Source organism: Ovis canadensis, chromosome 3 (genome assembly GCF_042477335.2).
Source record: "Ovis canadensis isolate MfBH-ARS-UI-01 breed Bighorn chromosome 3, ARS-UI_OviCan_v2, whole genome shotgun sequence".
NCBI lineage: Eukaryota > Metazoa > Chordata > Mammalia > Artiodactyla > Bovidae > Ovis > Ovis canadensis.
In genome coordinates, this window is record NC_091247.1 from 140,794,386 (window position 1) to 140,814,170 (window position 19,785).

Genomic DNA, 19,785 nt, shown 5'->3' on the forward strand with positions numbered 1-19,785 from the left:
TATGCAGATGGGCTCATGTAGTTTTAGTGGTCTGCAGTTTTCTTTTTTGTATTTAACATGTCTTGAACACCTTTCTATATTAGAATTTATAGCTTGACATCATTCTTTTGAAAAGTGGTCATTCCCTATGAATGGCATTTAGGCTAAGTCCATTTAAGCTATATTCTAATTTTTTTTGCATTTATTTCTAAAATACCTTCCAAGAAACAAAGTTGGCTGGATTTCACCTCTTTAACCATGTGATAGTTGGTATTTAAAATAAAGAAGATGGTTTAATATTTCCATTAGAGTGAGGCTATATAAGGAGAAGAGTTAGATTTTAGACCCTCCTGAGAACTGTAGTAGCATCCTATTTGACTTAGCATTGTCAGCACTGTTCCCTTGAAGTATAATAGGTTCCATCTAGAAGAATCTGTAGTATAAAGACTTTGATAGTTAAAAGGGAGACATTGGAAAGTAAAAGGATCATTGCAGAATTCTTAAGGATTGAATACCAGTCACAACATAAAATGTGACTACTAAGTAATGAAGTCCCATATTATGCCCCAATGATAAGAATGTTTGCCCACATAAATGATTTATTTAAGAAGCCATTTAAAGGGAGCAGAAATGGAGGTTGTCATTTTGTCTGGAAAGAGATTACAATATGACAAATACAAGACAACTAGAGTCTGAGAGATCTGGGAAAGTGAGGTCCTCATGACGGGGTGGACGTGATTCCTGGAAGTCTGGCACCGTCAGGCACTGGATACACTGTGAGGGGCAGAGCATGATCTGACCACTGTGAGTTGGAGGAGCAAGGGGAAGCTTGGCAAGTGGAGAAGGCTTGGCATAGTGGAACTAACCATGTCTCATTTAGGCCTAATGAAAGAGTGTTCTGAAAACCCTTTGTATCCCCAAATGTTCTGAGAAAGTCTTTTGTATAGGGTTGCTGCAGAGATTTGGGCTATCTTCAAACTTCCATGAAGTATTGGCTGAAGCTTCAGCATTTAGTTTTGAAAGTAACACAAATTTCAGATGTAGATATTTGAAGTCAGGACTGAGTTTTTCCTTCTCCACTGAAGCTTTTTCCTCTGGCCAATACCTAATAATTCCAGGTAACTGGGGACCCAAGAGCTCAAACTGAGCCTTTGTATCATTTTTCTGAATTTTCAGTCAGCTTTCTTGGCTACGGATGGTTCCTCTATGGCAATTTGATCTGTTATGGCCTCTGCTGGTCTGTTATGAAAACTCTAGCCTCACCGGGAATGGCACAAATGCTCCCATCTAGCTGTATCTTTTTACTGATATATAAAATAGTCCTATCTCATTCTTTCGCTTCTCCTAAAAACTGCTCATATTTTCTCAGTTGTGAGCTAAGGTTTTTCCTGCTAAAATATATTTATTTTTATTTGTGATTAAATTTTTGTTTCATTATACAAACTCCAAGACTTAAATGAAGAAGAAAGATGCTCTATGTGATGTGACGTTAATGGCATCAGTACTTGTTTTCTGTTTTATTAATATTTTATTTCTTCTCCTTGCTTCTTTTAATGATCTTTTATTTTACCTTTGACCTTAAACTCCCATCTATTTCTACTTCCTCCCTTTTTCCTCATCTTTCCTCTTCACATCCAGATTTCTTTTATATTTTTCTTTATGAATACTGGCCTGTTCAACAGATTAATTTGAAAATTGCAACTAAATCTAGCATTTGTAAAAGTTGTTTATGGGCTTCCCTGGTGGCCCAGTGGTATAGAATCTGCCTACTAATGTAGGAGATGTGGGTTCGATCCCTGATCTGGGACGATCCCACATGCTGTGGAGCAGCTAAGCCCTTGCACCACAACGAGAGCCTGTGCTCCAGAGCTGGGGAGACGCAACTGCTGAGCCCACTCGCCCGAGAGCTTGTGCTCCATAGCACGAGAAGCCACGGTGAGAGGCCTGTGCACCACAACGAGAGTAACGTCCCCTCACCACAATTAGAGAAAAGCCAGAGCAGCGCTGAAGACCCAGCACAGCCAACTTAAAAGTTGCATATAAATTACAATTTTCAGTTGGATTAATATCAATTATAAGTAAACTTGTTTTTTAAAAAATACTAATGTGTTACTTACTATGTGCTATGCTGTGCTTAGTTGCTCAGTCATGTCCAACTCTTTGCAACCCCATTGACTGTAGCCTGCCAGGCTCCTCTGTCCATGGGATTCTCCAGGCAAGAATAGTGGAGTGGGTTGCCTTATGCCCTCTAGCTCTTCCCAACCTTGGGATCAAACCCAGGTCTCCTGCATTGCGGGCAGATTCTATACTGTCTGAGCCACCAGGGAAGCCCTCAGGAGGTAAACAGCAATCTGCAGTGATTAAAGTGAGGAATGTGTACCTCACCCAAACAGTACTATTTTGTATTATATGGAATCTTTGGGGACATGGATAATAACCTAGGTTTATTCTATTCTATGAAACTATGTTTTCATGTATTTGTGTAAGGTGAGGTACACATTCCTCATTTTAATCACTGCAGACTGCTGTTTTCTTTGAGTTCTTTTTTTTTTTAAATCACTGAATTGCCAGTGAATTTCCTCTTTCTGAATTCTAATGTCTAATTTTTCATTTAAGGGTTTAATTAATATCTTTCCTTAGACATCTGTATAACTTTGCTTCAGCCTTTCATTCACCTTTTTTAGGTTTATTAAGCTTGACTTCTCTAAATTCATCCTTGTATGCTAGCTCCTCAAAAATGGTTGTTACTTTGCTTTATTAATAGGTTTTTGTGTGTATTATACACTTATGTAGATCAATTTGTGAATGTCTTGTTTTTTGAAACCTTCCGTGATAAAACATACAGCTTTTTCTTATTTGTGCTTTTCAATTGCTATGGTCCTGTCTTTCTCCCAGATTTGCTCTACTGATCTCTTTTGGTTAGTGTGGAATTAGTCACAAAGTTGCCTGTCTCTCTAGATCTGGATTCTAATTAAATGTAAATTAGTAAAGTAACATACAGCCTCAGGGCTAAATCTACAGATTCCCTATTGAAAAACAAATAACAGTGGCTTGGATTTGTATCTTAACTCTTTTTCTCTAAGCATCATAGCGCATAGTATCCTCTGATCTATTCATTTTCAGCCTCCCAGGAGAATGTACTCTTTTATCTTTTGTTTGGTAAAGAGTGGTTGATAAAATGTATATTTTGGTGTCAGATGAACCCTTGTTCAAATCTCAAATCTTGGCTCTTCCTGGATGTGACCTTGGACAAAACAATCTCTTAAACCCCAACTTTCTCATCTTAAAAAGGAGATAATTCTTAATTCATAGGGTTGTTAAGGAGATTACAAAGGATAATAAGTATAAAACAGTTATATCTTGTTGCAGTTTTATTCCCTTGCTTAATAAATTTAGGATACTATTGAAGGCAAGATCACCTCTATGTGTAGATATAATCAAAAGACAGACATATAAACACTGACCAGGATATAAAATGTGACCTTTGGCTTTTGTCTTTGTTGTTCTTGATTATCTGTCTTTCCTTCCTACTTGAGTTTTTTGCCCCTAAAACCCACCCAGCCATGAATTATGCATGGTCTGGAACAAAACAGTCACATTTAGAGTTAGATGTCATGTCCATTGCTATAATTTGCATATTAATGTTAGCGTTTCTCTTTTACTTGTCCTTATAACTTCTACTCTACTGCACTCCTAGTCATTTGACCCCCACTGGTCCTGCTTGGGCTGTAAGCAGAATCACAATTATTATGAGTGAACTGGCACCATTGTAATAACTTACCTAGTGATTCTATCAAGACAATGAAGTACAGTGAATAAGTGGCTCTGTGAGAAGTGGTTGTGATGTTTGTTCTAACAATCTACATGATCTTTTTGACTGATCTACAGCTTACTGGCAAACTGGATTCTCTCAAAGGATGTGCTAACTTTGCTTTGGCTGTCTTCTAATTTGGTGTCATTAACCAAGAAAGCTTGGGTATTGAGGCTGATGGTACTCTGATAAATTTCCCTGACTGACTGCTCAGATTCTAGATGTGTTGGTATATGAAACACTTTTAGCCTACCCAACATAGCCTTCAGGCTGTTTTTTGTTACTCATCCCACTGACTCTAAACATTCTGGGGTCTTCTCTTCCTTTTTGATTCCTGTGTGTCCAGGAAAAACAGAATCATATGAACGTTTATATCACACTGTGTTGTCAATAGTTTATACCACTATTTAACCTCCACAAAATCCTATGAGATACATACTTTTATCCCCATTTTGCAGATGAGGAGGCCAGGGCACAGGGACGTTAGTTATCTTGCCAAGGGTCACACCGTTAGTAAGAGGAGCTGGGGCTTGTAGTCAGGCCATCTGGCTCCAGATTTCATGCTCTTGGTTACATGTTATATCATGCCTAACTTTAGCAGATAGGCGGATGATCAGTACTCTAAGGACTGCTTTTTTATGATCTGCTTTTTTTCATTTTGCAGTATTGTACCTTGGTTTCTCTGAGTCTCTTATATCACCTAGGGGAGAGAACTGGAATTCTTGGCATTTTTCCAAGTCACTTAACCTCTCAGTTCTAAAACTGAGCTGGCTTGGTACCCGGTAGATCTGGCTCATAGTTCTTGGTGGCAATGTAAGTGCACCATGCTTTGGAACCAGCCTAACCAGAGTTTAAATCCTGCCATCCATCCATTTGATAAATAAAAAGTTCCTAAATGCCAAATACCGTGTTTTGTACTTGGTGCTGAGGATACAGTAAACAAAACAACTTCTTACTCTCATAGAATTCACTCAATTGATAAAAGACTGAAGGATAAATATACGTCAAATAGTAAATGCTTAAGAAATATAGGGCAAGGGGATAGATACTTAGGGGAAGCCCCATTTTAGAAATATGGTTAAGGAAGTGTCTCTGATGAGGGGACGTTTGAGCAAGTATTAAGCGAAGAAGTATAGATCTAGCTGGTGAAAGAGTGTTCCATGATTGTCCTGTTGCAAAGAATCTAATGGGCCAGGGCAGTTAAAACAGAAAGGGAGGGGAAATGTAAGAGACAAGCTGACATACAGGATGGTGGTTGTTCAGGCCAGAGGATTCACCTATATCTTACAGGGCCTTATAGGTCAAAGGAGAGACCTGTTCTTCCATTCTGAGCGAGACAAGACCAAGACTGGGTGTCCTTGGCAAACGACGTACAACATTCTGATTTCTGAGTCTTAGTTCTCGGTTTTAAAAATGAGCTGCAAAATTGTGAAGATCAGAAATCACGTCAGAAAATCTGGAAAGAAAACAATCCATCAATACACACTGAAGATTACTCTGCATTGCTTCTATTTTCTTTATACTCTGGGCAAGCTGCAGCACGTCGCGCTGCTTAAGACTTAGAGCCCCTGAGCGAGGATAAGGGGGATTACCTTCCTTAGACCTGGAAGTGTGGGTCTGATGAAAGGAAAAGGGGAGTTTTAGAAGAGAATCTGTTTAGTCATCGAAGATCTGGAGCTGAGGGTCTCCCCTCATCCTCTTCAAAAGGCTGCAGCGACGTCAAACTCGCTTTCCCAGGCTGCAGCGGAATCACAGCCTTCTGAGTCTGCCGGCGAGTTTCGGCTCTGCGCAGGTAGCCGCCTCCAACTCCCGGCATGCCGCTGGGCGTAGGGCTATCACGTAGACTCCATTTCCCAGCCTGCCCCGGGGCTCGGTCCGGACGTGCCGGCGCCTATAAGAGCCAGAGCACTGCGGCCGGAGTCTATTGTTAGCCGGAGCCGGGGCGGTTCTGGGCGGCTGCTGCCGGGGGGCGCCCGAGTTGTCGGAGCCGCCCGCCCTCTGCCGCCTGCCGGCCGACCTGCCCACCCATCGTCCCTCCCCGCCCTGCCGCCCTGGGAACTCCCAGACCGTCTGTGCGGCCCCGGGACTCGCTTTCTCCTCCCTCCTTCCACTTGGGCTAGGGCGGCGGCAGCGGGGGCGGCAGATACCATCACCGGAGGAGGCAGCTGCGGCGGAGCCGGTAATGGGCCTAGGGGTGGGGGGCGGAGGGTGCCTCCTCGTCCTTTCTCGGGATCGGCCCCCGGGCGACTGTGGAGGAGTGGTCAACCCAGAGCCGCGCGGATGGAGGGGTCAGAAATGAGGGAGGCACGGACGGCAGCGGTCGGGGGGCGGGGAGCTAGAGCGCCGCCGGGAAGGGAAAGAGTCGGGAGAGGCGTGGGAGCCGGGGGCACGGAGGACGCGGGCCCCGACTGCGGGGGCAGCTTAAGGGAGACCGACGAGCGGCTTAGAAGCCGGCAGGAATTCGGATTGCGGGTTGAGTTCGGAATGGAGTGGAGATGATGTAGGATGGAGGGAAGTGAAGGAAGGGGAGGGGGGAAATAGAAGAAAATGTGGGAGGAGTGGTTGGGAATTTGTGGGTAGCAGGCAGGAAAGGATGGGGAGCTGGGTAGGGGCTGCAGACGCTTGGAGTGAGCAGGAAGATTAGCAGGAGTCAGAGTGAAAAGGTACCCCAGCGCTGAAGGGTTCAGCGGGGGTGTCCATGAAGGGGAACTGGTGACTGGACATGTCCTTTCAACCCAGGTTCCTGAGGTCTCCCATTTTTTTGTGTGGCGTTGTGTGGGAAAACGAAAGCATCAGTTGCCCTAGTTGCTAGTTGGCTCTTTTTTCACAGGCCCAAACACGCAGCCGACTGCCATCCATTCCTTTTAGTGCCGCGGTCTTGATTCATCCTTTTAAAGGGAGCTAGAGTGGCAATGTGACACACACACGGTTCTTAAGTATGAAACGTTAGAAGTTATCCCCGAGAGACACAGTGTCCCCATGTCTTGCAGTTTTCAGTTCAAGGTAAATCCATCGTTAATTCAGATTCTCCTTTTCTTTTACCGACTTTCCAGTTTGCAAATGTCCAGAGCCAGGAGGGTGTCGATGTGAGCCAGGGTTATAAACGACTGGAGATCCTTGAGAGTTCATGGGTCCTGCAGCACCACCTTCCAGGTCTCCCACAAAGATCTCGTGCCCTTCACAGGATGGGAGTTTAGACGTGGAAAGCCAGATCCTCACCTTGTGTCAGTGAAGGGATGAAACCAGAGGGAAGGTTGGAGGGGAAAAGCTTCCTTGAAATTCCTAGTTTTAACAAAATGTTTTCACTTGAGCACCTTGTTAGTTCATGATCCTGGTTATCACAAGGACACATGGAGCCACAAAATTCATAGTATTTGAGGAGCAGCTCACAATATTTTGTAAAAGGAGAAACAGGACTGGCCATCTTATTTAGGTTGATCCTAACACTTAGCAGCAAGCTTTCCTTCCTCTAATCCAGCTATACATGGTAGTGCTGACATCTTACTAGAGATTTTCGGCCCTTGACCTTTAGCAGAAGGTTGGGTTCCAGTCGAGTAGAAGTGGGATGTGAGAGGTACCTTGTCTTATTTTGGACTCATTTAGGACAGAGATTTCATTACCTAAACTCTGTCAATACATTCTGCATCCACAGAATTAGGGGAGGGGCAATTCCTTTCTTGCTAGTCTCACATATGCTGGGTTTTGGGGTTTGAGGGCGGTTATAGGATTCCTCACAGGCCTGAAAAGGCTTAAGCTTAGTACTAAAATACATATATGCTATAAATCTGTTTTATTTGGTGCTAGCCTAATCTCTTCTATATACTGTGGATCTGAATCATTTTGTATACCTTTGGGAAATGTTCAACTAGCAGAAATACTTAAGAAAAGGCAGTAAGGCATGCAGCTAGAAAGTGTCAGCTGACCTTTCATTTTAATGGCACAAAAGCTGCTATAGAGGTTTGCGTTATTTTCTCCAAAAGCATTTATTCTTTGAGTTGGTCATTTTGACAGTTAACTGTCAGTTATGACCTGCATTTTCAGTCTCATCTTGATTATTTCGGTATGGGTTAAATGCTTGGAGTATAAGTTATAAGTGTTTTTCTTGAACATAGGCATTGATCCTCTGCCAAAGAATAAATAGTTGAAAAAAAAAAAAAGAATAAATAGTTGAGAGAAGTGGGGATGACTGATTTCTAACTGTGGTTGGAAAGGAAGTTGAATTGATAAATTGAAAAGTGGAACCCATTGTTGTTATTGCTATTTCAGAAAAGGATTTCTTCAGGCCACAGTGGAAGTGGATGGGAGGTTTCTTGGTGCCCAGTGGACATCTTTATCTCACAAGTCAAGTTCACTCCAGAGAGCTGGACAAGGAAAGCTGGGTTGGAATCTTAAGTTATACTGGTTCTTAGGACAGAATTTTTGGATTTTTTTTTTTCTTTTTGATAAGAATGAGTTAATGGCAGAAAAAGTGATGCTAACATCCTGGATAGGGTGAAAAGAGCTCAGTCAGTGTGCACATTACTTATATATATTACTTTATATTACATATATTACATTACATTACTTACCCATTCAGATGATTCTCAGACATTTTAAGGAAAATATTTTTCTCCCAGGTTTTGCATCTTCTTTTCTTCTTTCTTACTAGCTTCCTCCTATCATTGCCCAGAAACCTCTTTTCCAGAAATGGGAGTGAGGAAGACGTAGAAAAAAAAAGAATAGAGAGAGCAGCCAGTAATCCTGGCCGCCCAGAGTGCACAAAAAGTGACCTGAAGGGAAAAGATACCCTGGGGGCAGCTGGGTTAAGACAGTGGAGGATTATGTTAAAGCACCATCTTGGACCAGACTCAATCACATGCAGGGCTTAAGGAGGAACATTCAGAAGGAACCCACACTCCTGGAAGCAAAGGGACACCAGAACAGAGGACAAGAGTGCACATTTGCTTACCTGGTGGTCTGGTGGCTAAGACTCTGCCTTCCAATGCAGGGGGCATTGGTTCAATCCCTGGTTGGGGAACTAAGATCCCACGTGGCACAGGATGCTGTCAAAAAAATATAAATAAGTAAATAAGACTTGTTTTAAAACTTCATTTAAAAACAAATCTATTACTCAATGGACATGAGTTTGAGTAAACTCCGGGAGTTGGTGATGGACAGGGAGGCCTGGTGTGCTGCAGTCCATGGGGTTGCAAAGAGTTGGACACGACTGAGCGACTGAACTGATGAGTACCTTCAGGCTTAGGAACAAGGCACTTTCCTAGTGGCAGTATTAACTGATTCTCAGTTAAAACTGAAGCTGGACTTCAGTCCTTTCTAAGAAGGATTTTGAACTCAGGTCAGCATTTTTATATGGTCAATAAGATTTTTTGGTGGGGAGGAAATGTTGAGTTCAGTGGTCGACATTGTTTTTCTTTTTTTTATTCCTCCCCATAAGTACTCCATAGCAAGGGTCTCACCTCCTCCAATAATAGAATGAAATGAGATTTGTTAGTTAATAGGCATCTTCAAGCCCAGCTGAAATCTTAACCTTAAATAAAAGTCCATGGCTCTCTCCATTCTTACCCATGTCCTAGGAATGTCGTGACCCAAGATCATGTCCTAAGAATGTGATCTCCTAAAATAGGTAACCTGAAGAACAAAATTGATACTTTGGGCTCATTTTTAAATTTAATTACAATTTGTATCTAGTACTTGATTTTTTTTTTTCTTTCAGGCCAGTTTATTTCAGGAATGTGCTGGTCTGAGACCTATGAGGACAGGTTTCTTAGGTGCATCTTGTGACTTGAATTTTTATGAGATCTGGCTAGGTAAATTAAGAAATACCTAAAGTACTTATTAGGTCTGGTTGACTGTGGAGCTGAACCAAGAGCCAGCAAATTGCTTCCAAAACACAGTCTAGAAAATCAGCACTGTAGCAGGCACCTCTTGACACCACAGTATATTCTGGGGAGCTGCTCTGCAGTCATGCCGCCCTGGCTTTCTGGGCAGTGTTGTTATTCCTGCTGCATAATTAGCAACTAGTGAGATCATAGTCTGGGGAGATTCTGGCATTACTGAGGCAGAGCAGGGAGCTTTCGCATCATCATATGTGGCCCCGGCTCTGACAGCGTTTCTGTGGAGCAGATTCTTATCCTCGGGAACTCAAGTCCAAAGATGGAGGAGAAAGATCTGTCCCTGGGAAATGGACTATCCCAGACTCCTTGGTTGTGTGGCAGCACGTTGAAAACACTGCCTGCCATAATAATGTAACCAGAGTAAATCGTCACTTCTTTGCTGTTTGTCATGCCCTTGCCAGTTTCTTTATAGAGGGCAAGGATTGTGAAGGAAAGTCTTCTTGCAGAGGGGATGATGGTAGGTCAACCGAGCCCCGGTTTATGGAGCAGTAGGCAATTGGGAAAGAGTCTGGGTTTTGAAGCCAGTGCAGTTTCTAAATTCAGTCCATTCCTTCCCCCCATACCACCCCAACCCCCCTTCAGTCCATTCTTTAGAATCTAATTTGTCCTTTTCAGGAGCCTGGTGAGACACTTTGCATTTGTGAAGATCTGAGTAAAGCATTTCCCTGTGTACTTTGAAATTGAAAGCCTACAGCAGTGTCTCCCAAAGTGTGTTCCGAATCCTTTGCCCTGTAAGATACTCTAGAAACAAAGGATTACAGATGTGCGGAAGCCCTGCCTTCTGTTTCCTCTTACCCTTCACCAGGTTCTTTAACATATTAAAAGTCTCTGAAAGGTCTTTGTAAAAGCACTTTCCTTAAGTACTTTGACACAGCAGTCTTATTTCCATGTAAAAGCTATTAATATATTAATATCGTGTGTGTTGGGGGGTGGGGTGTGTGTTAGTCGCTCAGTTGTGATGGACTGTAGCCCACCAGGGGCTTCTATGTCCATGGAATTCTCCCGGCAAGAGTACTGGAGTGGGTTGCCATTCCCTTCTCCAGAGGATCTTTCCAACCCAGGGACTGAACCTGGGCATTACAAGCGAATTCTTTACCGTCTGAAATTCTTCACCTGGGGGCACCAGGGAAGCCCCCCACCCTACCCCGTCTCCAATTTTCAGATACTATAAAAATTCACTTGTAGGAGGAAACTGAGGCACACTGACACGTGCCCCCTGCCCCCCACACACACACCCTAGGCCTCTATTAATTAATATCTGTGGAACTAGTTTATTTAGTGGGTACACTTTGGGAAATACCAGGCTATATTTCCAGAAAAATAATTGGATCTAGTATAGGTTGAGGCATAGCCTAATTCTGCCTTTGATCCCCAGTCCCTCCTGCGGGCCCTGTGGAGAGCTCTCCTGGGCAAGCAGAAGAGCACTACTGTTATCCCAGGGCTAATGAAGCCTTGAGCCCAGCTGGCTTGGAACCAAAGGCCTTCACTCCACTGGGAAAGGTGCTGCTGTTACTCATCTCATTATTCGAAGAGTGATTGAGGCTGGAGGGGCTAGAGAGAAACAGAAGGAGGGTGCTGACTGGAATAAGTAAAGATATGACCTTGTCTCAAGAGAGCAGATGTCTGTGCTAGTGACTCCGGGGTCTGCTTTCTGCACTTGGAGAGCTGTGTGTATAGGCCTGGGGGTGGTCTGTCTCAGGACTGGAGTGCTGATTCCTCTTCTCCCCTGGGCAGAATCCTAATGCACCTGGCTACCTGCTGGTGAGCAGGGACTTTGGGGCCGACGTGGTGGGCTCCCCCAAGGAAACCCCTTTGAAACCAATGGATGCATTCACGGGCTCGGGTCTCAAGAGAAAGTTTGATGATGTGGATGTGGGCTCGTCAGTTTCCAACTCTGATGATGAGATCTCCAGCAGTGACAGTGCCGACAGCTGCGACAGCCTCAATCCTCCTACGTCTGCCAGCTTCACACGTGAGTGAGCCGCTCCCTGCCAGCCTGCAGCCCCGTCCCCCAAGCAGTGGAGCCCTTTGCAGCTCTCACGACAGCTTCTGTCCAGCTTGGGGATTTGTCCTTAGTTGTAATCTCTCCCACTCTTAGCTCAGTCGTGCTCTTCGGGGGAACTCATTGCTCTAATATCATAGACTTAAGTGGGATTTATTCTAGCTGATTTTACTTGGGCTGTGATTTTTGGGCCCCCAGAATGGGTCGAATTAAACTGAAGAAGGAAGAGTCCAAGAGTTTACCCTTTCCCACTAGAATCCCATATAGTTACACAAAATTGTAGCTCTAGCAAGAAGTAAATGTTAACTGCCTGAGAAGGCAACTGGGGCATCTCAACGCTTCTTAATTCTTACAGCTCAGTTAGTTTCTTGGAAGGAACTTCTGATTCTATAAATCGGATTATCTGTGGGCTAAATCTGGCCCACTGTCCATTTTCATAAATAAAGTTTTATTGGAACACAGCCACAATACCCAGTGTCTACGGTGGCTTTCATGCTACAACAGCAGAGGTGAGTAGTTGCAAGAGGCCTTGTGGCCTGCAAAACCTAAAATATTTACTACCTGGACCTTTATAGAAGTTTGCCATCTACTGCTATAGATCAGCACTGTCCAGCCAGAGTTCCCTGCTGGTTCCCTAGTGGTTAGGATTTGGCACTTTGACTGCTGTGACCTAGACTCCATCCCTGGTCAGGAAACTGACCTACAACCCGTGTAGGCTACACAACCTGTGTGGTATGGCCAAAACAAAAAGATGTGGTCCAAAAGAATTTTCTGCTATGATAGAGTGTTCTGTATCTGTATTGTCCAGTATGGTAGGCATTAGCCATATGTGGCTATTGAGTGCTTAAAGTGTGAGTAGCGTAACTGAGGACCTGAATTTCAAGTTTTTATTTCATTTTAAGTACGTTGTCACATGTGACTAGCAGCTGCTGTATTGGACAGTGAAGTTGTGTAGATTGTTAAATCCCGAAAAGATTACCTACATTTCTCTTCCTAACTGATCTCTAAAAATAGATTTTGTGGTCATCTGTTTGGCAGAAGTCAGCCAGGAGGCAGTGGTATGGACCTGGTGATGGTCAAGGTCCTTTCCAACTGTGCATTTAAGGTTTGAAGATTTGGAAGGTCTCAAGGTACAAGGAGCACCTTTGGAGAACAGTTGAGAGCCTAGATGGATGAGAAAGAATGAGGTCCTCCAACAGGCCCTCTCTGGGTTAATAAAACTTTCTGTGCTCCCTTCTCAGCCACATCCATCTTGAAGCGGCAGAAGCAGCTGCGGAGGAAAAGTGTGCGATTTGACCAGGTGACTGTGTACTACTTTGCTCGGCGCCAGGGTTTTACCAGTGTGCCCAGCCAGGGCGGCAGCTCTCTGGGCATGGCCCAGCGCCATAACTCTGTACGCAGCTACACACTCTGTGAGTTTGCTCAGGAGCAGGAGGTGAACCATCGGGAGATTCTTCGTGAACACTTGAAGGAGGAGAAACTGCATGCCAAGAAGATGAAGGTGCCTAAGGGGTCTGGGGTCTGATACTTCCCCTGTGTCAAGAAAAAGCAGAAAACCATCTAGGTCTATTGTGTTTTTCTTTTTTGTTTGTTGGTTTGGTTTGGTTTGGTTTTGGACTGTTGCCTTTGGTATGTAGAGACGCCACATCTTTTTAATGAAGAATCTAAGATTTGGAATCAAATCTCAGTCTGAGACACTTGTCTGTGGTAGAGAGTCTAGCAGAGACTCCCTAGAATTCCCTACCCTTCCCCCATCTATCACTGTTAAAAATTTGAATGACTACCTGAAGACATTCAGGTCTGCCACCCCTGGACCCTTAGGAAGCACAGTGTTTCCATTTCTCATCAAATGATTGTCCATTGGCTTGATGTACAGAACAGGTGTTGGATCTTTTGGATCCTTTGAAAGGATGCTGCCAATTCTGTACCTCCCCTTGCTTCTAGATGATAGGTTTTCAGATATAAACAATAACCTTACCAAATAGTTATTTTGATTTGTGTAGTACTGGGCCTGCAGTCTGCTGCTGCTCAGGAGAGCAGGGCTGGAAGGCCCACCTCAGATTTCTCTTTAATAGCTCCATATTTGCTCTTTGTACCACCTGGCACTCAGGTGTGGTTTCCACCAGTCTGCAAAATATTGCCCCCAGAGTTCCTAGTTCCAAGCTTGGAGAACACTGCTTCAGGCCTGGCTGAGTTTCTTGTGGGCTCAAAGCATGCAGACCCATGTTAAAACAGGTGGCTGCTTTATTTCCAGGGTCATGGGTGAAATCCTGATGAGACACACAGTGCCGGAAGGTTGGAGAACCAGTGACAGAGGTTGTATATGAACTAATCTCAGTGCTCTGTCCCTTTGAGAGCTCTGTGTCTGCTGCCTGAAGTCCACGCCTCAAACCTTACACCTGTTTTTCTAACTACAGTGACATTCAGGCTTCCCTGTCTTCAGTCTGAGAAATTCCATCACTGACCTATCACCTTCCTGCTGCTATAGCAACAGCTGAGCAAATAAACTTGTCATCATTTGCCATGAAGGCTTTCTTCCCTTTCCTTCTGTGTCAAGAGAACACCCTTACTTTGGACCAGTTTACTGTTTTCTTAGAAATCTTTCCTATCTTTAGCACTTTATAGAAGAGGCAGTTGTTCTCAAAAATAATACATTTTGCATCTCCCATATGCCATCTAATATTTGTTTTCCCTTTGGACTTCCATCAAGAAAAACAAAAACACTGATGCTTTGCATCAGTATTAGTACCTATAATTTTTCTAACATTTTTATTACTTTCTTTGGCCTTTTAGCCATATGGAATTCATTCTTAACAAATAGTATGAATTGGGAATCTAACTTATTTTTTTTTCCCCAAAAGAATAGACAGTTATCCCAATACCATTTAATGACTAGAATCTTTCTCACTGATTTGAAGTGTTCTTCTGTTAGGCTATATAAAATTGTCCTGTCTGTCTACATGGTTTCTTTCTATTGCACTTCTAATCTCTTTCCTTTGATAGGATATCAAGGAGGGGAGGGAGGTGCTTCGGAGGAAGCCAGCCCTGGTGAAATGGGCAGGAGCAATGCTCAGGTCTGCAGGAAGGCCCCTCGTAGTTGGCCTGCCTGCAACAGAAATAATAGATGTGGGGTTCCCCAGAAGCGCCACTTTATTTCTCTCACTCCTCTTCTCACCTCCCACAAACAAACAAACAGAACAGGTTTGTAGCTTATTAGCCGGGTCTGTTGCATCACATCTCTCCCAGGAGTTATTCCTTTACCAGCATTCTTCTGACTGGCTGATGAAATGAGCCAAACCCACCAGTAGCTTGGCTTTCATCCTGCCAGTAGCTTCCAGAGCCCTGGGGATCGTGAGGCCTCATTTTCTTTACCTGAACTCTCGAGTGGGTTTTCAGAATTCATTCAGCCACAAATTGTCTTCAGCCTGTCCTTCCACTCAGATCGCCCTTCCTGCCTCTTTGTCCTTCTTAGCCAGAGAATCCAGATTCCTTCCTGCAGAGAGTACACGCAGTATTATATTTGCCACCCCACCTCACATGCAGCTTCCTTTGAAACCAAATAAAAAGGATTAGAAGGGAGAAAGAGGGAATTCCCTGGTGGTCCACTGGTTAATACCTCAGCACTTTCACTGCTGAGGGCCCAGGTTCAATCCCTGGTCCAGGAACTAAGATTCCTGAATCCATGCAGCATGGCCGAAAAAAGAAAAAAAAAGGAAAAAGAATATATTTCTTTTAGGCCATGGGAAGTGAGGGCTTTCATGATAGCCATTGATAACTTGCTCACTTTGTTCTCCTCCCCATAAAATGAAGCTCTTCTGTGTATGCTCAGATTATTACTCAGGCTGTGAGGATTTAGGTTCATTGACAAAGACATGATAGGTAGCCTTGTACTACACCTTAATGTACTCTTCCCGGAATTGTGGTTTTGGGTCCTTCGGAGTGCAAACTAACAGGTGTTTTGCAAGGCTGTTTACAGCCAAGGATTATCCATCTATTGAAGTGCCTTCTCTTCGTCCATGTATTAGATGGCAGGTAGCTGAGGGGCACAAGGCTGGAAATGGAGGGTGTAACTGTGGGGGAAAGTTACCTTCTCGGGGGGAGGGTGAGACAGATCTGGAGAAACTCTGAGCCGGAAAGGTGGTGCCCCTTGTGCTGACGGGCTGGTGGTGGTGCTGCATAGTGTTCCTGCCCTCCTGCTCTAGATTCTTCTCTGGACTGACTCTGTCCAGCATGGTAGGCACTTGCCACGCTAGTGGCTATTATACTTAATTAAAATGAGAGAAAGGTTACAGTTCACTTTGTCGGTTGCACTAGCCCCATTTACCGTGCTCAGGAGCCACGTGTGTGTGGGACAGGCTGCCTGGACGCCTGCGTCATGGCAGCAGGTTCGCTTGGCCTGACCTGCTCTGGTTGCGCCCGGTGAGGAGGCTCCTGCTGGTCCTGCTCTGGCACCTGACTTTCCTTCCTGTCTCTTGGCAGCTGACCAAGAACGGAACAGTGGAGTCAGTGGAGGCCGACGGCCTGACGCTGGACGATGTTTCAGATGAAGACATCGATGTGGAAAATGTGGAGGTGGATGATTACTTCTTCCTGCAGCCTCTGCCCACCAAGCGGCGACGCGCCCTGTTGCGGGCTTCTGGGGTCCACCGCATCGATGCTGAAGAGAAGCAAGAACTTCGAGCCATCCGCCTGTCGCGGGAAGAGTGTGGCTGTGACTGTCGACTGTATTGTGATCCAGAAGCATGTGCCTGCAGCCAGGCTGGGATTAAATGCCAGGTCAGTCCTCCCTGACCTGTGGTGGCATAGTGACCATAGTGTGGTCACCTGACCACAGGTGACCTGTGACCCCTGGCACCCCAGAGTCAGGGATGTTGTCTGGTGTGGGTGCCAGTGAATGTGGGGGGGTCCCTGTGTAGGAGGTAGCACTCCTCATTCTGCAGCCCTCCTCCACCAACAAAGAAAACAAGTATGGCAGGATTCTTAGGCTGTGGAGATAGGGATTTTTTTTTTTTTTCCTGTGTCTCTCACCTCAGAGATGATAAGAAGCAGTTGTCAGCACCTGGAGGAACTGGGTTAGTAAGTTTCACATTTAGTAGCTGTCCCTAAATACTGACTGATTCCTTGTAAACAGAAGCAAAGAACTGAGGTAGGCTTTAGATTTTATCCTACAAATACTTCCTCATGGTACCTCTAGTCCAGTTTTGTAAAAATCAGAATAGTCCTCAGAATCTGTAACTCAGGATCAGATTTGGGCTGAAATCCCCAGCATCCTGAAAGATAGCATCATTTCCCAGAGAGCTTCTGACAAGAGACAGTTTGGAAGACAAATCTCAACTGGAAAATGGCAAAGAATATTTATCTGGAACCTGTATACTGAGGCTATCAGTCCTGAGTCCTTGGGGTAGAATTTATCCTAACCTTTTCTTATTTTCAGGTTGTATCAGATAACTGTAACAGGTCTGACCAGATAATGCTTTTCAGACTAAGTGCCATAACGAATTGGTCTGTTACACACAGGGCTGAGGATAGTTCTAAGAAATGGACTTTTCCCAAAAAGTGGAATAGAGAGTTCTAGAAGTTGATAGCATAGGAAGACATTGTGTATTTGTCCATACTTATTGTCTGTTTGCATTTTTATTTTTGGTATGTGTGGGGTTTTTTCATCTGGAGAATTCAAAGGGGAGAGGAGGAGGTAGAAAGCATGTCTTTCCCAGATATCCCTGTTGTGTAAGCTGATTGTCTTGATGACTGCTTGCAAACCCAGCTGGCCAACCATCAGGGGAAAATGAAGCAAGGAGGGAAAACTGGCCATTATTTTGTTTGAACCATCACTCTAGCATCTTAGCAAACAGAGGCACTCACTTTTGCCTAGTTTCCCAGGAGTGTATTGCCTTAGACTGGATAGGTCTTCTACGTCCTTTTCCATCCCTGTCGTCAAAGAACAGGCTTGGGCCCTGGCCTTTGGTTTTCTTAATAAAGTAGGTAAGTTATGGAAGTCTCAGGGGTCCCTGCTTTTCATTTTCTCTGAGAATTGTCAGCTTTCAGAGAGTTCTCTCTGGACTTGTAACTGGAAGGGCTCTTTGACATGCTCTTTGTCTATTTTTTTGTTCAGAAGAAACAAAGCCCTAGGAGAGAGATGACTTTCCTTGAGGTCACACTTACTAATTAGTGGCTGAGCTGGAATTAAAAGGCAGGTGGTGTGGTAGCTCACAGGGCAGGCTATTTTTTTTTTTCTAAGGTTTTTAAACTTTTTATTTTGTATTGGGGTATAGCCAATTAGTAGTGTTGTGATAGTTTCAGGTTAACAGCTAAGAAACTCAGCCATACATATACATGTATCCATTGTATACATGTATTTATTCTCCCCCAAGAAGTTATGTTTTGAATCCGCTGTTTCTCTTCTAAGAAGACCTCAAACTCTGACACCCTGTGTCCGCCAGCTAACGTCTCCTATCTCATCTGGCCTCAACCACCTTGTCTTCTCCTCAGGTGGATCGCATGTCCTTTCCATGTGGCTGCTCCCGGGATGGCTGTGGCAACATGGCTGGGCGCATTGAATTCAATCCAATCCGGGTCCGGACTCATTACCTCCACACCATCATGAAGCTGGAGCTGGAGAGCAAGCGGCAGGTGAGCCGCCCGCCAGCCCCAGATGAGGAGCCCTCTCCCACCACCAGCTGCAGCCTGGCAGCAGCACAGGGTGCGGAAACACAGGACTTCCAGGAGTTCATTGCCGAGAACGAGACGGCAGTGATGCACCTGCAGAGCGCGGAGGAACTGGAGCGGCTCAAGGCGGAGGAGGACTCCAGCGGCTCCAGTGCCAGCCTGGACTCTGGCATCGAGAGCCTGGGCGTGTGCATCCTGGAGGAGCCCCTAGCTGTCCCGGAAGAGCTGTGCCCGGGCCTCACTGCCCCCATTCTCATCCAGGCTCAGCTGCCCCCGGGCTCCTCCGTGCTGTGTTTTGCCGAGAACTCGGACCACCCGACCGCCTCGGCCGTGAACAGCCCATCCTATTTGAACAGTGGCCCCCTGGTCTACTACCAGGTGGAGCAGAGGCCAGTCCTGGGGGTGAAAGGAGAGCCTGGGACGGAAGAAGGCCCACCCTCCTTCCCCAAGGAAAAGGATCTGAATGTCTTCTCTCTCCCTGTTACCTCACTGGTGGCTTGTGGCCCCACAGACCCAGCTGCCCTCTGTAAATCAGAGATGGGGAAAGCAGCCACTCTAGAAGCACTCGTGCCCGAAGATTGTAACCCCAAGGAGCCTGGGAGTGAAGACTGTCGCCCCTCCTGGTCCCCCTCAAGCCTCCCCATGTGCACGGACAGGGAAGAGGGCTGTGCAGTGGAGAAGACCCCGCCGCAGAGTGCGGACAGGCCCCCGGAGGAGCCTGCCCTGGAGCTCCCTCTGGCAGTGTGACGCATGGGCGGAGACTGCCTCCCACCCGTTCTCTATTTATTCCCTTATTTTATCTAACACCATTTCAAAAACAAAACTGTAGAAGCAGCTGCTGCTCCTATGTTATTTTATTGGGGTCACTGGGGAAAGGGTGGGAAAGGATTGTTTGTACAAGTATTTTTTAAAGGGCCAACAGAACCAAGGAGACCAGCCCCAGCTCGATCAGGGGACAGTCTTGGGGCAGAGGAGGCTGCATCCTGAGCTTTCTGGGCCTTCGGAACAAAGAACTAGGATCTCACAGGAGGAGCTGGGTAATTCAAGCAGCTATTCACGTAGGGACCAGAACACGACAATTTAAACAGCATGACAAAGCCCCTTCCTCTCTTCTGAGCTCCAGGCAGGGTTAAGCTCACCTTCCTCAGCAGTTACTCTGATACCCCACTTTGGTGTATTGTAGTAATACAGTTGAAATCGTCAGCTGGTTGAGGCTAGAAAGGAGGGGGTGAAAGTGTCTCTGCTTCAGTATAAAACCTCTAAGATCTATAAGAATTGAACCTGCCTTCCCTGACCCCCCCTTATTTGGTAAATAAGTTAATATTTGACATTTTTGTTCTCTGACCTGTTCCCCACACTGGGGATTCCTGGTCTTAACTTGGAAGTGTTTCTTTCACACGTTTTTAGGTACTAGAGTTAAACTTGTCTTTCCC

At 45.1% G+C, this 19,785-nt stretch overlaps 1 protein-coding gene across 4 annotated transcripts; it reads left to right on the forward strand.

Annotated features, from left to right (window-relative positions):
- The first annotated feature begins 5,655 nt into the window (after positions 1-5,655).
- CSRNP2 (cysteine and serine rich nuclear protein 2) lies at positions 5,656-19,186 on the forward strand. 4 transcript variants are annotated; one of them, XM_069580778.1, is made up of 6 exons: positions 5,698-5,969; positions 6,621-6,793; positions 11,419-11,656; positions 12,928-13,187; positions 16,166-16,462; positions 18,176-19,186. In XM_069580778.1, exons 2-6 carry the CDS (start codon positions 6,770-6,772, stop codon positions 19,097-19,099), a joined length of 1,743 nt encoding a protein of 580 aa, XP_069436879.1. In that variant the 5' UTR covers positions 5,698-5,969; positions 6,621-6,769; the 3' UTR covers positions 19,100-19,186. The 4 variants fall into 4 exon arrangements, with proteins under 4 accessions (XP_069436881.1, XP_069436879.1, XP_069436880.1 ...); XM_069580780.1 differs by lacking the exon at positions 6,621-6,793 and having other exon boundaries at positions 5,656-5,969; XM_069580779.1 differs by lacking the exon at positions 5,698-5,969 and having other exon boundaries at positions 6,374-6,793.
- The last annotated feature ends 599 nt before the right edge of the window (positions 19,187-19,785 follow it).

Coding starts and splice junctions, on each gene's coding strand:
- CSRNP2 (XM_069580777.1), top strand. CDS start 8,089: ATGGGAGGTTTCTTGGTGCCCAGTGGACATCTTTATCTCACAAGTCAA. Junction 8,170..11,418: donor AGCTGGACAAGGAAAGCTGG/GTTGGAATCTTA, acceptor TCCCCTGGGCAG/AATCCTAATGCACCTGGCTA. Junction 11,657..12,927: donor TACGTCTGCCAGCTTCACAC/GTGAGTGAGCCG, acceptor CTCCCTTCTCAG/CCACATCCATCTTGAAGCGG.